Consider the following 17872-nt stretch of genomic DNA (forward strand, 5'->3'; position numbering starts at 1 on the left):
GCAGAATCATTCCATTCCTCAATTTATTTGAATGAAAACTGGTGATAATACCAGGTACAACTCCAAGAGAAGACACAGGGGAACCAAGCTGGGTCTGTAAGAAGCCTCACATACGAAGTGGCACACGTTTATGGTGTGTTAAGGTCACTCGCATGTTAACTAACCAAGTCACGGTATTGAGCATATCACTACTGTCTGAACAGCTTATGGGAGAGATGGAGTGCTTGGCTCCTGCAGGTTCATGTTTCCCCACTAGCGAGCGGTCTGTGCGGTTCAATAACAAATCCATGAAAACTTCTGTTGGACCGAAAAAAAAAAAAAACAACAACAAAAAGCCCTCTCTGAATGTATTTTAGAATGACCCAGGAATTTATATAAAAAGAAAGTCAGAAAAAAAAAAAAAAAGAAAGAAAGTCAGGCTAATCACACTCTGTTCCTCTTGTTAAAAAAACAAAACTTAACTAAGTAGATTTTAAAGATCTTATTGGCTAATTATTGAATTTATTCAGTCAGGCAATGTCCCTTCTAATAGGCAAAAAGGAGCAGTACAAAATGAAAGATTTTTATTGGTAAAAGGGGGAGAGGACAAGGAAGTTTTACTAACAAAAAACTGGCAGTGGCAAGTTCATCTTCCTTTAGGAAGGCAGGGGTGTATGAGGCTGATGACCTCGATAATTAGGTGATTTCAGATGGACTGGTTTAAGAAATTCATTACTGGGAGGCGCTAAAACTGCAATCAAGTTAGGTATTAGGTCTTGGTTTGGTGACTTGGGGTTTAGCATAATTGACTTCATTTTGGCCCTGTTGTCTTGTTTTTAACACTCTCTTTCACAGTTTCACAGTTTTAAGGAAAATTCATATGAATATGCAATATGAACTTCATGTAAAGGAACAAGGGAGAAGGGGTTGTGGGCTAGAGTGAGAAAGGAGGCTGTGGAGAACGATGCAGTCTATCAGGGCAGGACAGAGCCTTTACTAAGTATTTATTTTGTGCCAGGCACTGTCCTGAGAAACTTTAAATCCTCAAAATCACACTATTACATTCACAGTAAAATTATTCCCATCTTACAGATGAAGAAACAGAGGCAGAAATTGAACCCTGGCCATGTGGACCCCACAAGGACTTCTCTTGTGGCTCAGCTGTAAAGAATCCACCAGCAATGTGGAAGACCTTGGTTCAATCCCTGAGTTGGGAAGATCCCCTGGAGAAGGGAAAGGCTACCCATTCCAGTATTCTGGCCTGGAGAAGTCCATGGACTGTATAGTCCACGGGGTCACAAAGAGTCATTCATGACTGAGCAACTTTCACTTCACTTCATATGGACCTCGAGGCTATTTTACTGATCACTATATGACACTGTGTATTCTTTGGACTTGGAATTATCTGCATTCAAACTCAAATGACTGGGCTTCTCTGGTGGCTCAGACAGTGAAGAGTCTGCCCACAATGCAAACTTCCCTGGGTTGGGAAGATCCCCTGGAGAAGGGAATAGCTACCCACTTCAGTATTCTTACTTGGAGAATTACATGGACAGTGGAGCCTGGCAGGCTACAGTCCATGTGGTCACAAAGAGTCGGACATGACTGAGCAACTAACAAACTCAAATGACTAGAGAACGTGATTACAAGCCCATTAGTAGAAAGAAAGAAAGTGAAAGTTGCTCAATCATGTCCAACTCTTTGCAATACCATGGGCTACACATTCCATGGAATTCTCCAGACCAGAATACTGAAGTGAGTAGCCTTTCCCTTCTCGAGGGGATCTTCCCAACCCAGGGATCAAACCCATGTCTCCCACATTGCTGGCAGATTCTTTACCATCTGAGTCACAATGGAAGCCCAAGAATACTGCCCGTTAGTAATTTGAGAGAAATTCAAACTAAAAACAAAACTTTACTTTTTACTTAACTGCGGCTTGAAAGTTGGACAATGCCAAGTGTGAGTGAAAATTTGGGGAAATAGAAACTTGCCTGTAACCATGAGTGGGTGTGTAGCCTGGTGAGGCCATTCCAGAATTGACTTGGCATCTCTTCACCCAGTTAGATACTGGTGTAGCTTATGACCTAGCACTGGTTATGACCTAGCTATTTCCTGGGTATACATTCCAGGCAAATTCTTACACTGGTTCATAGGGGAATATCTGAAAGCCTCTCCTCAAATCATTGTTTGCAGAAAAAGGAGTTTTTTTAGGAGTAATCCAAATGTCCTTACACTTAGGAGTAACATAAGTGTCCATTGTCAGGGGAACAGGTAAGAAAAATGTGGATTCACCTGATGGAGGTGAGCCAGGCAGATGTTTGCATCAGTGAGCCAGAGACACACACTTCAACAAGGTTACATCATAAAAGCAATGCTGAGGGCTTCCCTGCTGGCCCAGTGGTTGAGAATCTGCCTGCCAACGCAGGGGACATGGGTTGGATCCCTAGTCCAGGAGATTCCACATGCCTCAGGGCAACTAAGCCCCTGTGCCACAACTATTGAAGCCACCAAGAAGAGAGATTCCATGCTCCACAACTAGAGAGCAACCCTGCTGCTGCTGCTGCTGAGTCGCTTCAGTCGTGCCCGACTCTGTGCGACCCCATAGACGACAGCCCACCAGGCTCCGCCGTCTCTGGGATTCTCCAGGCAAGAACACTGAAGTGGGTTGCCATTTCCTTCTCCAATGCATGAAAGGAAAAGTGAAAGTGAAGTTACTCAGTCGTGTCCGACTCTTTGCAACACCATGGACTGCAGATTGCCAGGCTCCTCCGTCCATGGGATTTTCCAGGTAAGAGTACTGGAGTGGGGTGCCATTGCCTTCTCCGAGAGAGTAGCCCTAGCTCATGGCAACTACAGAAAACTGCATGTAGCAACAGAGACCCAGTGCAGACAAAAAAGTAAATTTTAAAAAAATCAATGCTGATTGGGAAAAAAAAAATGAGAACCAGAATGAGGCCCATAGCCCAATTTATGTAAATCATGCCTTTTATATAAATTTAAAATCAATATGCATGGAAAATAACACTACATTTTCGAAGGGGACATAAAAGTCAAAGATATGTGTTGCCCACACTTGAACTATTGTGGGAGTCGAGCCTGGAGAATGGTGATGAAGGAAAATGATGTGCATTCAGATGGAAAAGTGGACCGAGAAGATTCTTGCAAAAACCGAGGTGAGAAAAGGGATCTATGCATCTCAGTTCTACCAAGGTATTGCTATGTGACCTTGGATAAGTCATCTCATGCCTTGATACTTGTTTTTCTTATCAGGAAAATAGGAAGATATGAGCCTTCACATCATATGTCTTGAAGGTTGTCGACAGAGGAAGTCAGCGCAGCAGAATGGAAAGTGCGTGGCCTTTGGACATGACCCAGCTGATGACTGAGTGGCTTTAGGGAAGCACTTGACTCTCTCAGATTCTATTTTAAATGAACTGGTCAACACAGGCTTCACTGAGAAGGGGACATTTGAACAAAGTCTTGTAGGAGGCAATGGAGTGAGCTATACAGAAATCTGGGGGAAAGTAATTCAGGCAGAGGAAAGAGTCAGTTCCATCCATAGGTAAGGACTTGACATTCCCTCCACAGTGCTGGCCACATGATCTGTGCTCAGCAGCTATTGACTGTTCACTTACCCCTTTCCCTCCTCCTGCAGAAATATCAGGATCCAGGTCACCTTCTAGCTCCAGTGACAATGGCACTCTGGCTTCAGAAGCTCTTTGGAACACTGTATTCACTGCAGGAGTGCCCTCCCTAACAGACCGCAGGAGCCTCAGCCCAGGAAAGTCATCCCTGCCGGGGCTTCCACCTGCATAGGTAGCACAGAAGCCCCAAGGGAGAAAGGCAGGGACCTCACCACCTACGCTTCCCCTCATGAGGTCCCTACACCAGCACTCATCAAAGCTAGGACAGTGCGCAGAGGGGCTTGGGCCAGGGTGCAGTCACTTGGGGAGAGGAGAAAAAGGAAGGGACCCACATTTATTCAGGCAGATCTGGGTTTGAACGTTACTGTGCCACCGAGTAGCTCAGATACACTTGCACGTCCCTGAGCCCTCTGAGTCTCAATCTCCCCATCGAGAAAATGGACATGGAAATAAATCTATACAGTGGTTGTGAGGGATCGGTGAGACAAGATCTGTGAAAGTGGCAAGCAAGTATCTGGGGCTCACAAAAAAGTAGGCCCCTTCCTTTTGTGACAAGTAGTTGGGAGGCATCCACTGTCTTGTTCAGTCAGCTTGGATCCTTATTTATTTTGTTCATTTCTATGAGGATTGAATTGAATCACCTACCTTTCAAGGAGGGTGTGAAGCTATAGTGAGATATTAGATTAAAAACTGCTTAGCATAGCTACTGGGCCAAAATAGGTACTCCATAGGTGTTCGTTGGTTACCTAGATGGATGGGTGAATGGAGACATGTATAAATAGATGGATGGATGGACAAATGGACAGATGACTGGGTAGATGGGGGACAGTTTACTGGTAATATGTCAGGGGTCTTAGGAAGCAACACTGTGAACAAAGCTAGTGGAGGTGATGGAATTTCAGTTGAGCTATTTCAAATCCTAAAAGATGATGTGGTGAAAGTGCTGCACTCAATATGCCAGCAAATTTGGAAAGCTTAGCAGTGGCCACAGGACTGGAAAAGGTCAGTTTTCATTCCAGTCTCAAAGAATGGCAATGCCAAAGAATGCTCAAACTACCGCACAATTGCACTCATCTCACACGCTAGCAAAGTAATGCTCAAAATTCTCCAAGCCAGGCCTCAACAGTATGTGAACTGTGAACTTCCAGATGTTCAAGATGTTCAAGATGAATTTAGAAAAGGCAGAGGAACCAGAGATCAAATTGCCAACATCCATTGTATCATAGAAAAAGCAAGAGAATTCCAGAAAAACATCTACTTCTGCTTCATTGACTAAAAGTCTTTGACTGTGTGGATCACAACAAACTGTGGAAAATTCTGAAAGAGATGGGAATACCAGACCACCTGACCTGCCTCTTGAGAAATCTGTATACAGGTCAAGAAGCAACAGTTAGAACTGGACATGGAACAACAGACTGGTTCCAAATTGGGAAAGGAGTACGTCAAGGCTGTATATTGTCACCCTGCTTATTTAACTTATATGCAGAGCACATCAAGTGAAATGCTGGGTTGGATGAAGCACAAGCTGGAATCAAGATTGCCAGGAGAAATATCAATAACCTCAGATATGCAGAGAACACCACCCTTATGGCAGAAATTGAAGAAAAACTAAAGACCCTCTTGATGAAAGTGAGAGAGGAGAGTGAAAAAGTTGGCTTAAAACTCAACATTCAGAAAACAAAGATCATGGCATCTGGTCCCATCACTTCATGGCAAATAGATGGGGAAACAGTGACAGGCTTTATTTTCTTGGCCTCAAAAATCACTGCAGATGGTGACTGCAGCCATGAAATTAAGATGCCTGCTCCTTGGAAGAAAAGCTATGACCAACCTAGATAGCATATTAAAAAGCAGAGACATTACTTTGCCAACAAAGGTCCATCTAGTCAAAGCTATGGTTTTCCCACTAGTCATGTATGCATGTGAGAGTTGAACTCTAAAGAAAGCTGAGCACCGAAGAATGGATTCTTTTGAACTGTGGTGCTGGAGAAGTCTCTTGAGAGTCCCTTGAACTGCAGGAGATCCAACCAGTCCTTGGATCAACCCTGAATATTCATTGGAAGGACTGATGCTGAAGCTGAAACTCCAATACTTTGGCTACCTGATGGGAAGAACTGACTCATTTGAAAAGACCCTGATGCTGGGAAAGATTGAAGGCAGGAGGAGAAGGGGACGACAGAGGATGAGATGGCTGGATGGCATCACTGACTCCATGGACATGAATTTGAGCAAGCTTTGGGAGTTGGTGATGGACAGGAAAGCATGGAATGCTGCAGTTCATGGGGTCGCAAAGAGTTGGACACGACTGAGCAACTGAACTGAAATATATATGTCAGGAGAATCATGATTTGTATTACAGAAATACAAAGTCTTCAAAAAACAAGTGTTTTACAAGAGAGTTTTATTATATCTGCTTGTGGCCTCAGGTCTCAAGCACAGGTATAACAGAGATGAGCAAAAATAGGCACAGCTGTGCCCAGTTCTAGCCAGCTGTGAGCTGCCCTTACTACTCTAGTGTCTATGACTCATCTGGATGAGGTAAGGGACCAGGTCTTCCCTGAGCCAATGTTCTCTGAGATCACTGGTAATTCCCTGGGGTCAAGACTGAGATCAGGGGAAAATGCAGGGTGAGGACTTCTTGATGTGCAACATGGCTTGAAAATCCTGATTGGTGATATTTCATTGAAAGAATTACAACTCAGCTTTTTCCACAACCCTGTTACCATTGCAAGAAATGCATTCCACACTATGTAATTTCTACAATCACGTAGCCCCTCTGAATCCCATGTTCCCCTCTGTAAGATGAAGGAATTGGACCCTCCTATTTCCAAAAATTCTGATTTTCTGAAAATCCTTGACATCTTTTTAAAAATATATTAATAGAACTTTGGGGAAATATACATTAAATTCCTTTCTTAGGTGTCCCTAGAGAAGCTTCTTAAACTCTCTCACAATAAGTGCATGTATGTTTCAGTGTGTGTTCATGTTACACCCTGGGGAAGCAGGATGCTTTTTAGACAGAGCTCATTCTAGTCTCAAGTGAGAAATGTAGATACACTGATGATTAAGCTTCAATTCCTTTAACTATACTTCAATCTTTTAAAAAAAAGAGAGAAAGAGATTCAGTTTCTGCCCCCAGGGTAGGATAGAATACATTGAAATGGATAAACTTCAATACTTATTAAGGTATAAAAAAAATTGCACCCTCTTAGACCTAAAGTGCTGCTAGGTCAATTAACCCATCTGGAGGAATTCAGGAAGTCTGCCTGGAGGAGGTGTTCTGGGCTAGGTCAAAAAGAGAGAAAGCACCTGAGACGGTCACAACCAGGCAGAGGTCATGGGGGGTCGGTGGGGGAAGGTGGTTGTGTTCAGAGTATGAGATAATGCATGAGTCATAGCATGAGCTACAACCTAAAATACTCCACCACTTTCCTGAGCCTTGGTGGGAGTGAGCTTGGGCAACTTTCTATAAGAAGCAAGGGGGCAATCACAAGCTATCACCTCAGAAACATTTGTCTCTTTATTGAGCACTTAGCAAATACAGACCCCTGTGCGCTTTATACACATCACAGCCACATCTCCTAAAGTGTGTTGTGCAAGTTGTGGGGCATGTGAGGTGACTGTAAATAGGATGCCAAGAACATTTTGATTTTAATACTGACATTTTATGTTTATGTTTACCTTCTATGTATGCCAGGTGGCATTCACCTTCATTTACAGTTTAGTTCTAAAGCAACCTTTTAAATAAGTGTAAGTTTAAAAAAGTGACTCAATCTAGAGAAAAATATTTATTGAGCAAAACATACAGATGGTACATGGATCTTGCAAAATTCATGATATGGGTACACAAACGGCTGAAATTCAAGAAACACTGCTTTAGCATACAAGTATTTATCTCCTTCAGAGCTCTCTTGATAATCAATATTATTACTCATTCAAATGAACTTGAGCAAAATAGGAGAGTGTATCCTAACAAGGGAATCTCACAAGGACCCAAAGGAAGTAGCACAGATTTGAGCTTAGAGAAGGGCTGGGCAAGAGGGCTGGATGTAGAGGCGGGGAGCCAGCAGGCCCCTGGGAGCATCATCCCCTCTTCTCTCCAGGCCTCTGTGGTCCCCTCTGGTCTCAACTTGACTCTGCACATCTCTCTTCTTTTTTTCTCTGCACATCTCATCTCTTTCTCTTTTTCTGAGCAAAGCCATTATCTCTACTATGTTCATGCAGATACCTTCCCCACCCTGCTGTGCTGACGGCACGCACACACCTCACATATATGAGCACACACACACACACTCACAGCTCCAGAGTTTATATGTGTTCAGGTGAGTGGCCTGCAGAACCTGAAAGAGCATCCCTGAATTTTGCTGCTCACCTCTCATCCCCTATTGGAAGATTTAGGGGGAACAAAATCTCAAAGACAGAGAGACTCTGGGAGGAGCAGTCACCCTGACCAAGAGGTATCTGATCCTCCTAACAACTCTGAGGTAGGAAATCCAGCTCACAGTCTTTGGCAGGAGGTGACACAGCCGCAGCTTGAACCGGCGTCTGTGTGACACCAAAGTTCAAACCCACTGCACTGTTCACACGGCCACCTCTGCTAAGTCCAGCCCATGGCAACCGGACCAAGCAGGTCACTGGCCCATCGATAGGCATTTATCAAAACCAGCCCAGTGTGCCGGAAACCAGGATCCCAGCCTTGCAGGGACACTGGCTGGAAGGGAGGATGGTTTCTGGAAATCAGGGCAGGCTCCCCCAAGCCCCTGAGTCTGAGGCTGCCAGGTTCACACCGCAGGTGCTCAGGGAACGAGAGGAGGATCAGACATCCAAAGCTCCTCAAGAGCAGTTTCCCCCTCTCTTCTGCACCCAGAGTTCAAAGTGCCTGCCCTCCCTAGGGATTATAGGTCCTCCCCTCACCTCCTGGGAGCTCAGTCAGAGGGGCCTCCCAGAAAGTGAGGCAGGGAGGGGACATGACAGGCTCCTTCCACCCTGGAGGCCTCACTCACCTGCAGGCACTTCTCAGCCTGAGTGTCGTTCCCCGTGGAAGCCTCTGGGCATCACAGTGGCCTGGAGGGCCCCAATTTGGCTTTGACGGGGCTTGCCCACCCACAGTGGGTGGCTGCCTCACAGGAGTTACTTTCTCAGAGTTCCTTGTTGAGACAGACAGTGGAAGTGGCGGTTGTGTTTCTCCTGCCACCCTAGAGCTGCCCCAGGCCAGTGGAAGAGACTCATCTGATTCAGGAGAAAGGCTCCCTGTCCTCATTTTTGGTCCATGCATGTTGTATCTTCTCTGGTCACCACTCAGTAGAGGTTTATACATGAATTAGGAAAATGTTCCACCAAGCCAGGTGGAAGTGGCTCCGCTTCCACCTGGGACACTCCCTTAGGAAGTGTCGCAAAGACCTTGTGCCAGTGAGTGGAGACTGGGTGGGATCTTCCTAGCTCAGAAGTCGATTCCAAAGACAGTGCCATAGCCAGGGGAGCATCCCTTTCCCCAAACCCCTTCTCTGCCTTTTCAGTGATGAGAGTGGTGGTTCAAAACTGTAGGCCTGACTCGTTTGGGACTGCCGCCCTGGTAGGGTGAACTGGGTGACTCAGAGTCTGCTCACAAGGACTGCCCCCTGGTCCTGACATCCCTCCCAGAGCCATCAGACTGGGATGACTCTGCCAGCCAAGGTTATATGGCATGCATCCAAAGGTGGTTGAAGGGGCTCGTTCAAGTTCGGAATTTCCCAGCGGTCTGGTTCTGCCAGCACCCCCACCTTGGTGAGGCAGCCTCCATACCTAACCAGCCACCAGGGCCCAGGGAGGAGGTGCCAGGACCACAGCAGACACCCCTTCCCTCCCCGCCCCCCCTCAGGTCAGTCGATGATGTCTGTGGAGAAGAAGCCTCTGGGCCTGGCATCAACAGTTAGACTAATTTTTGAGGGATTTGACAGCTCCATCTTTGAGCTGCAGGACCACTTCCGTGCCCGTCTCCGAGGTGGCCCGGGAGCACTTCCGGCTCTCGCGCATACTGTAGAACTTCTCCGTGAGATGCTTGCGGAACTTCTTGGTGAGGAAACAGTAGATAACGGGGTCTAAGACGCAGTTGGTACTGAGGAGGCAGAGAGTGACCTGATGCGCATCGTTAATCGCCTGGTGGAAGTCGGTGTCCTGGAAGCCCAGCTCGGCCAGGGTCCAGGGCAGCTGCACGAGGTGGTGGGGCACGAAGCAGATGATGAACACAGCCAGGACCGTGCAGACCATCCAGAGCGCCCGGCGCTTGACCTCGGCGTTGCGCTGCATCTGCACCTGCTGCGTGAGCAGCGTGCGGATGATGACCAGGTTGCAAAAGAGGATGATGAGGAAGACGAGGAAGAAGCTGAACACGAGGAAGATGTGGATGATGAGGACTGGGATGCTGCCCTTCTCGTAATGCTCAAAGCAGCGTGTGATGTTGCCCGAGCCGCTCTTGCTGCGCTCCTTGTTGGTCGAGTCCAGGACGAAGAAGTAGGATGCTGCGCCCACAATGGACACCCAGATAATCAGGGACAGAAGGATGCCACGCTTGCGGGTGGTAGCCTGAGCAGTCTTGATGGGCCTTGTCACTGCCTGGAAGCGGTTGTAAGTGATGACAGCCAGGAAGGCCACTGAGCAGTAGGTGTTAATGAAGAAGAAGCAGCCAGCCACGTTGCACAGGAATTTGGGAAGGATCCAGTCGCCCTGGTTGTAGTAGTAGACGATCCACAGGGGCAGGGTGACCAGGAAGAGCAGGTCAGCCATGGTGAGGTTCACCATGAAGATCTTTATCTCGTTGAATTTCTTGGAAGGGTACAAGTTGGCAAAGACCCACAGCACATAGCTGTTAGCAATGACCCCCAGCACAAAGACGATGCTGTAAAAAATTGGGAAGAGGGTGTATCGGAACTCGGAGTCCACACGAAAGGAATTATTTGGCTCCATCGCTATGGGCTGGAAGTGGCTGCTGGTCATAGGATCCTGCCTGTTCCTGAAAGACCACATAGAGATTCTGGTTAATGAAGGGCCAACATGGTACTCTCTTGTCTACTCTGTTTTAAGACTCGTGTTTTGCACATTTTAAAAACTCTAAAAATTGATGGCATTTTCCAATTAATTGACAATGTTTTTTCTTCCTACCTAAAATAATGGTGTGTTTTTAAAATGAAGGGCCTCTGAGATTCAATAAAATCAGTAGCAGTGGAGTTTCTTTTCTCTTATTTCATTCTAAAACATATCTTTTTATTCTTAACCTCGTTTTGACTTAAAGTTTTAGGTAATCTATTCCTGGTGATGAAATATATAAAATTTAAAATATTAATTCAAATTATAATGATTTTAATTTTCTGACAAAATTTGAATATTTTTGTATTGATGAAATTTGAAATAGAAATTTTGATGATAAAGTTCTATGTTAAAAAAATAATTTACATGCTCATACAAAATCTGGAAAATACAAAAGTGTAAATTAGGGTCACCCAGAGAATGAAATAGCAGCTTTTTATTAGAAAGAACGAGTTAGATCTAATTGTACTGACATGGGAAGTTGTCCCTGGATAATATTATTAAGTAAAACAAAACAAAAGAAATTGGTATGAACTCATTATATATGTGTCTATGATATAGAAAATGGTCTCGAATGATATACCTCAAAGTGTTGACAAGTAAGTAACTTCTAGGAAGGTGAGGTAGAGGTGGTAGGAAGGATATTTACTTTATACTTTTTGTTAGTTTGAACTTTTTAGGAGCATGTTTTACTTTAGTAATTTTAAATTTTTAAATATAATTTTAAAATAAAAGTATAGTGGTGAAACCCAAAAGACATTGCTTTAACCAAGCAATCAAGAGTAGCATCATTGTTAGTAAAACATAGCAACATCAAGTTCACCTGGTATGATGTACTGAAAAGCATACGTTACTTCAGTGGTATTTTTGTCAAAAATGCAGTATCTCAATTTAGTCATGAGAAAACATCAGACAAACCTAAATTGAGTGACATTCCACAAAATAAATGATCAAAAGTGTCAAGGTTGGGACTTCCCTGGTGGTTCAGTGGCCAAGATGCCACACTTCCGTTGTAGGGGGCCTGGGTTTCAACCTTGGTCAGGGAACTAGATCCCACACACCACAACTAAGACCCAGCGCAGCCAGATAAATAAATAAGGTCATAAAAGACAAGGCAAGACTGAGTTATCATAGATCAGAGGATACTAAGGAGACATAGGACAACTAAGTGAGACATGGGATCCTGGGTTGGTATCTGGGGGGGAAAATCATTACAGGAAAAACCGGTGAAGTTCAAATAAGGTCTATAATTTAGATAACTCAGTATCCATGTTCATGTCCTGGGTTGATCACTGTACTGTACTTTATGAATTGAGAATGTTGGGTGAAGTTCATACATGAGCTCTTTGTACTATTTTGCAACATTTTTAAAGGCCTAAAATCATTTAGAAACAAAAAGTTTTTTTTTAAGGACGGTTGATCCTTGGACAACACAGGTTTGAACTGTGTGGATCCACTTATACATGGATTTTTTTTAAATTAAATACATACTATAATACCACACAATCCAAGGTTGTTTGAGTCCACAGATATGGAACCCCATAGAGGGAGGGCCAAGTAAAATTATAAGCAGATTTTCAATTGCGTGGAGAGTTGCCTCCCTTAGCTCCTGAGCTGTTCAAGATTCAACTGTATATTAAAGAAGATTAAAGCTAGCCATAATCACACTAATCAAAGTCTGGTCCATTTTCAACAGTTCATCACTCTCATCCACTCTCCATCAAAACCAGTATTTCCTCCTCTCTACTCTTGTTCCTCCTGCTATGGTGCCATCACATAAGCCTGGAAGCACCTCTGATGTTTGTGTTGCAGCTGAAGGGATGGGATGTCAAGAGACTCAGCCGGGATTAAGCAAGGCCCAAAGCTCATCATGTATCACAGTCCAGAGAAAAAAGTAGGGAGCTGACAGCGAGAAGCAAGGAAGACAACACTTAGGAATGGACTTCCCTGGCAATCCAGTGGTTGGGACTCCATGCTCCCAAATGCAGGGGGCACAGGTTCAATCCCTGGTCAGGGAAGTAGGATCCTGCATGCCGCCAAAAAAAAAAAAACACCCCAAACACTTAGGAGTACCTCTTTTGAAGCCAGGCATTCTGCTCAGTGCTTCCATAGGCACTACTTCCTTTGAGTCTCACAAAATCCCTTTGAGATAGGAAGTAAAATCCCCATTTTACAGAGTATAGTGTGGTCATGTGACTTGGCCAGGGTCACACAGCATTATGGAATGGAGCCAGAATCTCAAATCTGGTTCATTCATACGTTTATCCAACAAATATTTCTGAGCTCCAACTGCATGTCAGGCTCACTGCTAAACATAGGAGAGGCAGGATGAACTGGACAGACAGGAGCATGCCCTCAGAGAACTTACAGTCTTATAGGGGAGACAGACAAAGGCAATGTAAACAAACTTGGTTGCTATACAAAGAAAATGGGGTGTTGATATGAAGAAAAAAGAGATCTACTTAGAAAGAAAGTGACATTTCTGCTGAGGCCTGAAAGAGGAGCCGAGGAAGAGTGCTCCAGGCAGAGGGATCTGTGTGGGTCTAGGACTAGGGCAGAAAAGAGTTTCAGGAACTGAAAAAAATGGCCATCCGATGACCCTTGCCCTGATGTCCGGCTGCCACTCCACCTTCATCTCGTGCCACTTTCTCACCGGGCTCCAGCCAAAATGGACTTCCCAGGTGGGTCTTCAAGCCCACCCAGGACTCTCCTGCCTGAGTCGGCTTCATGCACATCCAGGCCCCTGTCTGGAACACTCTTCCGGATTCACATATACTTCCACCTGGCCAGCTTCAACTCATGCTTCAGACCTTAGTTTCATTTCACTCCTCCGGGGAGTTTTTCAGTGAGCTGCAGGTCAGGTCAGGTCCCATCTCAAAACTCCCTGTACTTCTTAAATCTTAGCTCGATCGTCATCATATTCTTGTTTGTATGATTGCTTCACCCTCTCCCACTTAGCTGTGAGCAAAATGAGATCAAGGACTTTGTCTATTCTGCTCTATTCCCAGTACCATGAACCAACAAATAAAAAGAAGAGGTGGCTTCCCTGAGGGCTCAGTGGTAAAGAATCCACCTGCCGGGGGTACTCTTTTGCCCCCCTCTGATGCCTATGTCAGAAGCTTTCTCTATCTTCTTTATACTTTAATAAAACTTTATTACACAAAAGCTCTGAGTGATCCAGCCTCATCTCTGGCCCCCGGATTGAATTCGTCTCTTCCGGATGCCAAGAATCCCGTGTCTCCTCGTTCAGCAACAACCTTTCACCTTGGGGGCTTGTCCGGGATCCTTCAGGACAAGGGAAGGATGCTTGGAGCTCTAGTTCTTTGTTCTCCTAGCAAACACGTTTTCCGCTGTACTTTACTAACTCCACAGAGTGCTTGTGTGAATGAATGAAACGCCCTGCGCGAAGCAAGTGAGGAGCCCTGCTCTGCGGTTCTTCGGCGACCTCATAAGGCTTATGGCAGAAACCTGTCGGGGGTTTATACTGACCTGCCAACGCCAAGAGGCAACCAATGTATCCTTCGGGAACCGACCAGAAACGGGCAAAGCGTGTGGACCGAACTCTCCTTTCTCGGTCAAGCTTCTCGGTCTCTTTGACCATTTCATAACTCCGTGGGAATTAGAAGTACTAACCTAATCTATCCAATCATAGGCTTTCCAGGGACTTGTAATCTATGTTGCTTCTTTACTGTGGTCTAGGTCTCAAACTTGGATTGGTAGTCAGGAAGCGCCTAGCCTCGCTAGTCATGGAAAGTTCGGAAGCTACGTGGAGCTCTAACTCCCAGAGCATCTCTGAGGTTAAAGGTTACTCGGATTGGAACTGCAATGGTTATTTTTCCTTTGGTAACACTGGCTCTTAGTGGACCAGAGGAGGCTCTTACACCGGTGTGGTGACTCTTGGAAGGAACATCTCAGTTTCACGTTTGTATCGGTCTTACTGTTGTCAGGAATATACTCAGGGTCGTGCACAGGCACTCAGGTGACGAATGTTTCCCCCAGAGGTCTAAGTTTGGGAAGCATTCTGGAAGGTTACTCTGATTGCACCCCGGGTGGCATCAGAGGCAAGCGAGGTGAAGGGCTGGACGTCAGTCAGGGATGTCATCAGGTCTACCCCTGGTGCATCCCCACCCCGTCTTGGTGGTAGAACCGGGAGGGACGAGTGTGACGCCTGCGTCGGTAAGAGACAAAGTCCGTCCAGGAAGGAAAAGCTTTTGGTGTAAAGTCTGTCTACACCCCCATCTAGAGCAGGGAGGGACGCCTCCGGTAGGAAAAAAAAAAAAAAAAAGAATCCACCTGCCAATGCAGGAGATCCCTGGTCTGGGAAGATCCCCTTTGCCGTGGAGAAGCTAAGCCCATGCACCTCAATTATTGAGCTTGTGATCTAGAGCCCGTGCTCTGCAACAAAAGAAGCCACAGCAATGAGAAGCCTGCACACCACAACTAGAGTATCCTCTGCTCTCTGAAACTAGAGAAAAACCCACGCAGAAACGAACATCCAGCACAGCCAAAAATAAAAAATAACTAAATTTAAAACAAACAAACAAAAAGTTTAAAGGAATGGGTAATAATTAGCCTTGTTAATTACACCCACCCTTTGAGGAGCTGCAGAGCTTTGGAAACACTTGAAGATGTCTAGGGATACTTCCAGGTGAATTTAAAGAAATCAATGGTTGTAACTGGAATTTTGTTGATTGAGAAAGTTTTTGTTTTTTGCTCCATTTAGTATAGTGGTGGTTTGTCTACGTTAGCTGAATAAATGTAGGTTCCATTATTCAAATACATCATTGTGATTCCTTTTAAAAACAAAAAACTCACCCTCCAGTGAAACTGTGAATTACATAGTTGATTTGATTACATAATTCTTTAAATTTCTACCAGAGTACAGTTGGTTCACAATGCTGTGTTAGTTTTAGGTGTGCAGTGAAGTGAATCAGTTTCACACATACATACGTTGCTTCCTCAGCAGTAAATTGCTAGCTTCTACTCAGCTGGGAACTTTCCCACTCCTAAAGGTGACCTATCCTGCCATCTTATCCCAAAGGTACAGGATAATAACCCACAAAGAGTGGTCCATGTAAATGAGGGACAAGAGAGAGCCTTCAGGGGATCCATGAGGTCAAAGCAATCATCATAATAATACCAAGACATTATTTGTCTTTTTCACTGTGTTGACATTTGTGCTAATGGTACAAAAGGGTGAATAAAACTGCTGATTCCTTAGCACCAATCAAGGCAGATAAACCAAACTGTCACAGGAGTCCTATTCTTCACAGTCATGCATTCCATGTAAAAAAAAAAAAAAAAAGCCAATTTCACTTTTAAATGTCCTTGATAAAGAAAGGAAATTATTTTATTAAATCTTAAGTACACTTCTTTTTATTTTAATTTTTCTATTTCTTAAAATTTTTTATTTTTTAATATTTTTTCTTTTTTGGCTGCCCTGAATCTTAGCTGCGGCATGCCAGATCTTTGATCTTTAGTTCCATCATTTGGAATCATTAGTTGAGGCATGTGGGGTTTTTAGTTGCAGCATGTGGGATCCAGTTCCCCACCAAGAATCGAATCTGAATCCCCAGCACTGGGAGCACTGAGTCTTAGCCACAGGACCACCAGGGAAGTCCCTACACATCTTTTTAATAATCTGTGTATCAAAATGGGAAATACATAGGAAACATTGCTGCTGCAAACTGAAATACAGTGGTTGTCTTCAGAAAAAGACCAATGTCCCATTGTTTGAGTTGTGAACTGAGCTGTTTTTCATATTACCGTTATCACTTGAAAAAATGACTGGCAAACTACAGTTTTTCAGAGACTTGGGTATTTGGCAGACATTTTCTCAAATATTAACAAAGTGAACCTGTCTCATCAAGGAAAACAAATGATGCGTTCTTGTTGCCAATGATAAAATTTGAACTTAACAAGAGAAAACTAGAAATTTTGGAAAATTCTATCTGCCAGCATGAGGTTGACAGCTTTCCAAAAGTGAAAGAATGTTCTGATGTGCTTAGTAGTTACATTAATAAATGCAATTTTTATACATTATAATTGTTGTTCTTGTTTCATTGCTAAGTTGTGTCTGACTCTTTGCAACCCCATGGACCGCAATGCTCCAGGCTTCCCTGTCCTTCAAATACCTTATAATGAAAGGTCAATACTTGGAAGACCTATATATCTCAGTGAACCACTGTTTTCCAAAAGAGGAAAATATGATGTTTCCAAATTACGCAGAGGTAAAAGATTCAAAAGGCAAGAGAGACCAATATATGTGCTAACAGATGACAGGGGGCTTCCCTGGTGGTCCACTGGTTAAGAATCCACCTGCCGATGCAAGAGACACAGGTGTGGCTCCTGGTTTGGGAAGATCTCCACAGCAACTAAACACGTGCGCCACCAACTACAGAGCAATGCCCTAGAGCCGGTGCTCTGCGACTAGAGAGAAGCCACTGCAAGGAGACGCTCACGCACTGCAACTAGAGAAAGTCCACTCACAGCAACAAAGATCCAGTGCAGTCAAAAAGCTAATAAATAAATAAATAATTTTTTAAAACAGAATGTCATCAATTAGTCTGAAAAAATCCATTAAAATATTTCTCCCTTTACAAATGAACGACTGTGGGAGGGCAGACTTTCTTCATATGCTTCAACCCAAACAGTGTTATCACAATAGATTGAATGAGAAAGTGGCCGTGAGAACCCAGCTGTCTTCCATTGAACCCAACATTAAAGAGATCGGAAAAGAAAAATGTGAATTAACACTACTCTTCTCCCTAAATTGTTTACGTTTTGAAAACTTTAGTTACTTTCTACTAAAACCATGATTTATGTTAACATGAACTGAGTTTATTATTGGTTTCATATTTAAAAACAAAATGTTTTAGAATGTCATTTTTGCTTTTGAATAGAGTAAACATTGGGAGATATAACCCATGTAAACAAAAGTTCCCTGGAGCCCTCAATAATTTTGAAGAATATAAAGAGATCCTGAAACTAGAAAATTTGAAAATCAGTGCTCCATCATGTCAGCTCCTCCTCCTTCCTCTCATTTCTGGTGAGCCTGAGAGGCCCCTTCATCTGGGTCTGCCCTTGTTTCTTTTTCCTGCTGGACAAAACCCTCATGCCTTAGCGGACCCTGTTCCTGGGGTTTGAGAGGCAGGGAGGCAGCCCACGGCTGGACTGGGCGGTGTGTG

The 17872-nt window shown here is 44.3% G+C and overlaps 1 protein-coding gene across 2 annotated transcripts in view; it reads right to left on the minus strand.

Moving 5' to 3' along the window:
- Nucleotides 1-7337: 7337 nt before the first annotated feature.
- PTAFR (platelet activating factor receptor) overlaps nt 7338-17872 on the minus strand; it is a 28162-nt gene continuing 17627 nt past the window's right edge. For both annotated transcript variants that reach the window (XM_065927570.1, XM_065927571.1), the window contains exon 2: nt 7338-10611. In XM_065927570.1, coding sequence (XP_065783642.1) covers nt 9537-10595 — 1059 coding nt within the window. In that variant the 5' untranslated portion in view covers nt 10596-10611 and the 3' untranslated portion in view covers nt 7338-9536. The remainder of the gene's footprint in view (nt 10612-17872) is intronic.

Source organism: Muntiacus reevesi, chromosome 3 (assembly GCF_963930625.1).
Source record: "Muntiacus reevesi chromosome 3, mMunRee1.1, whole genome shotgun sequence".
NCBI classification, from domain to species: Eukaryota; Metazoa; Chordata; class Mammalia; order Artiodactyla; family Cervidae; genus Muntiacus; species Muntiacus reevesi.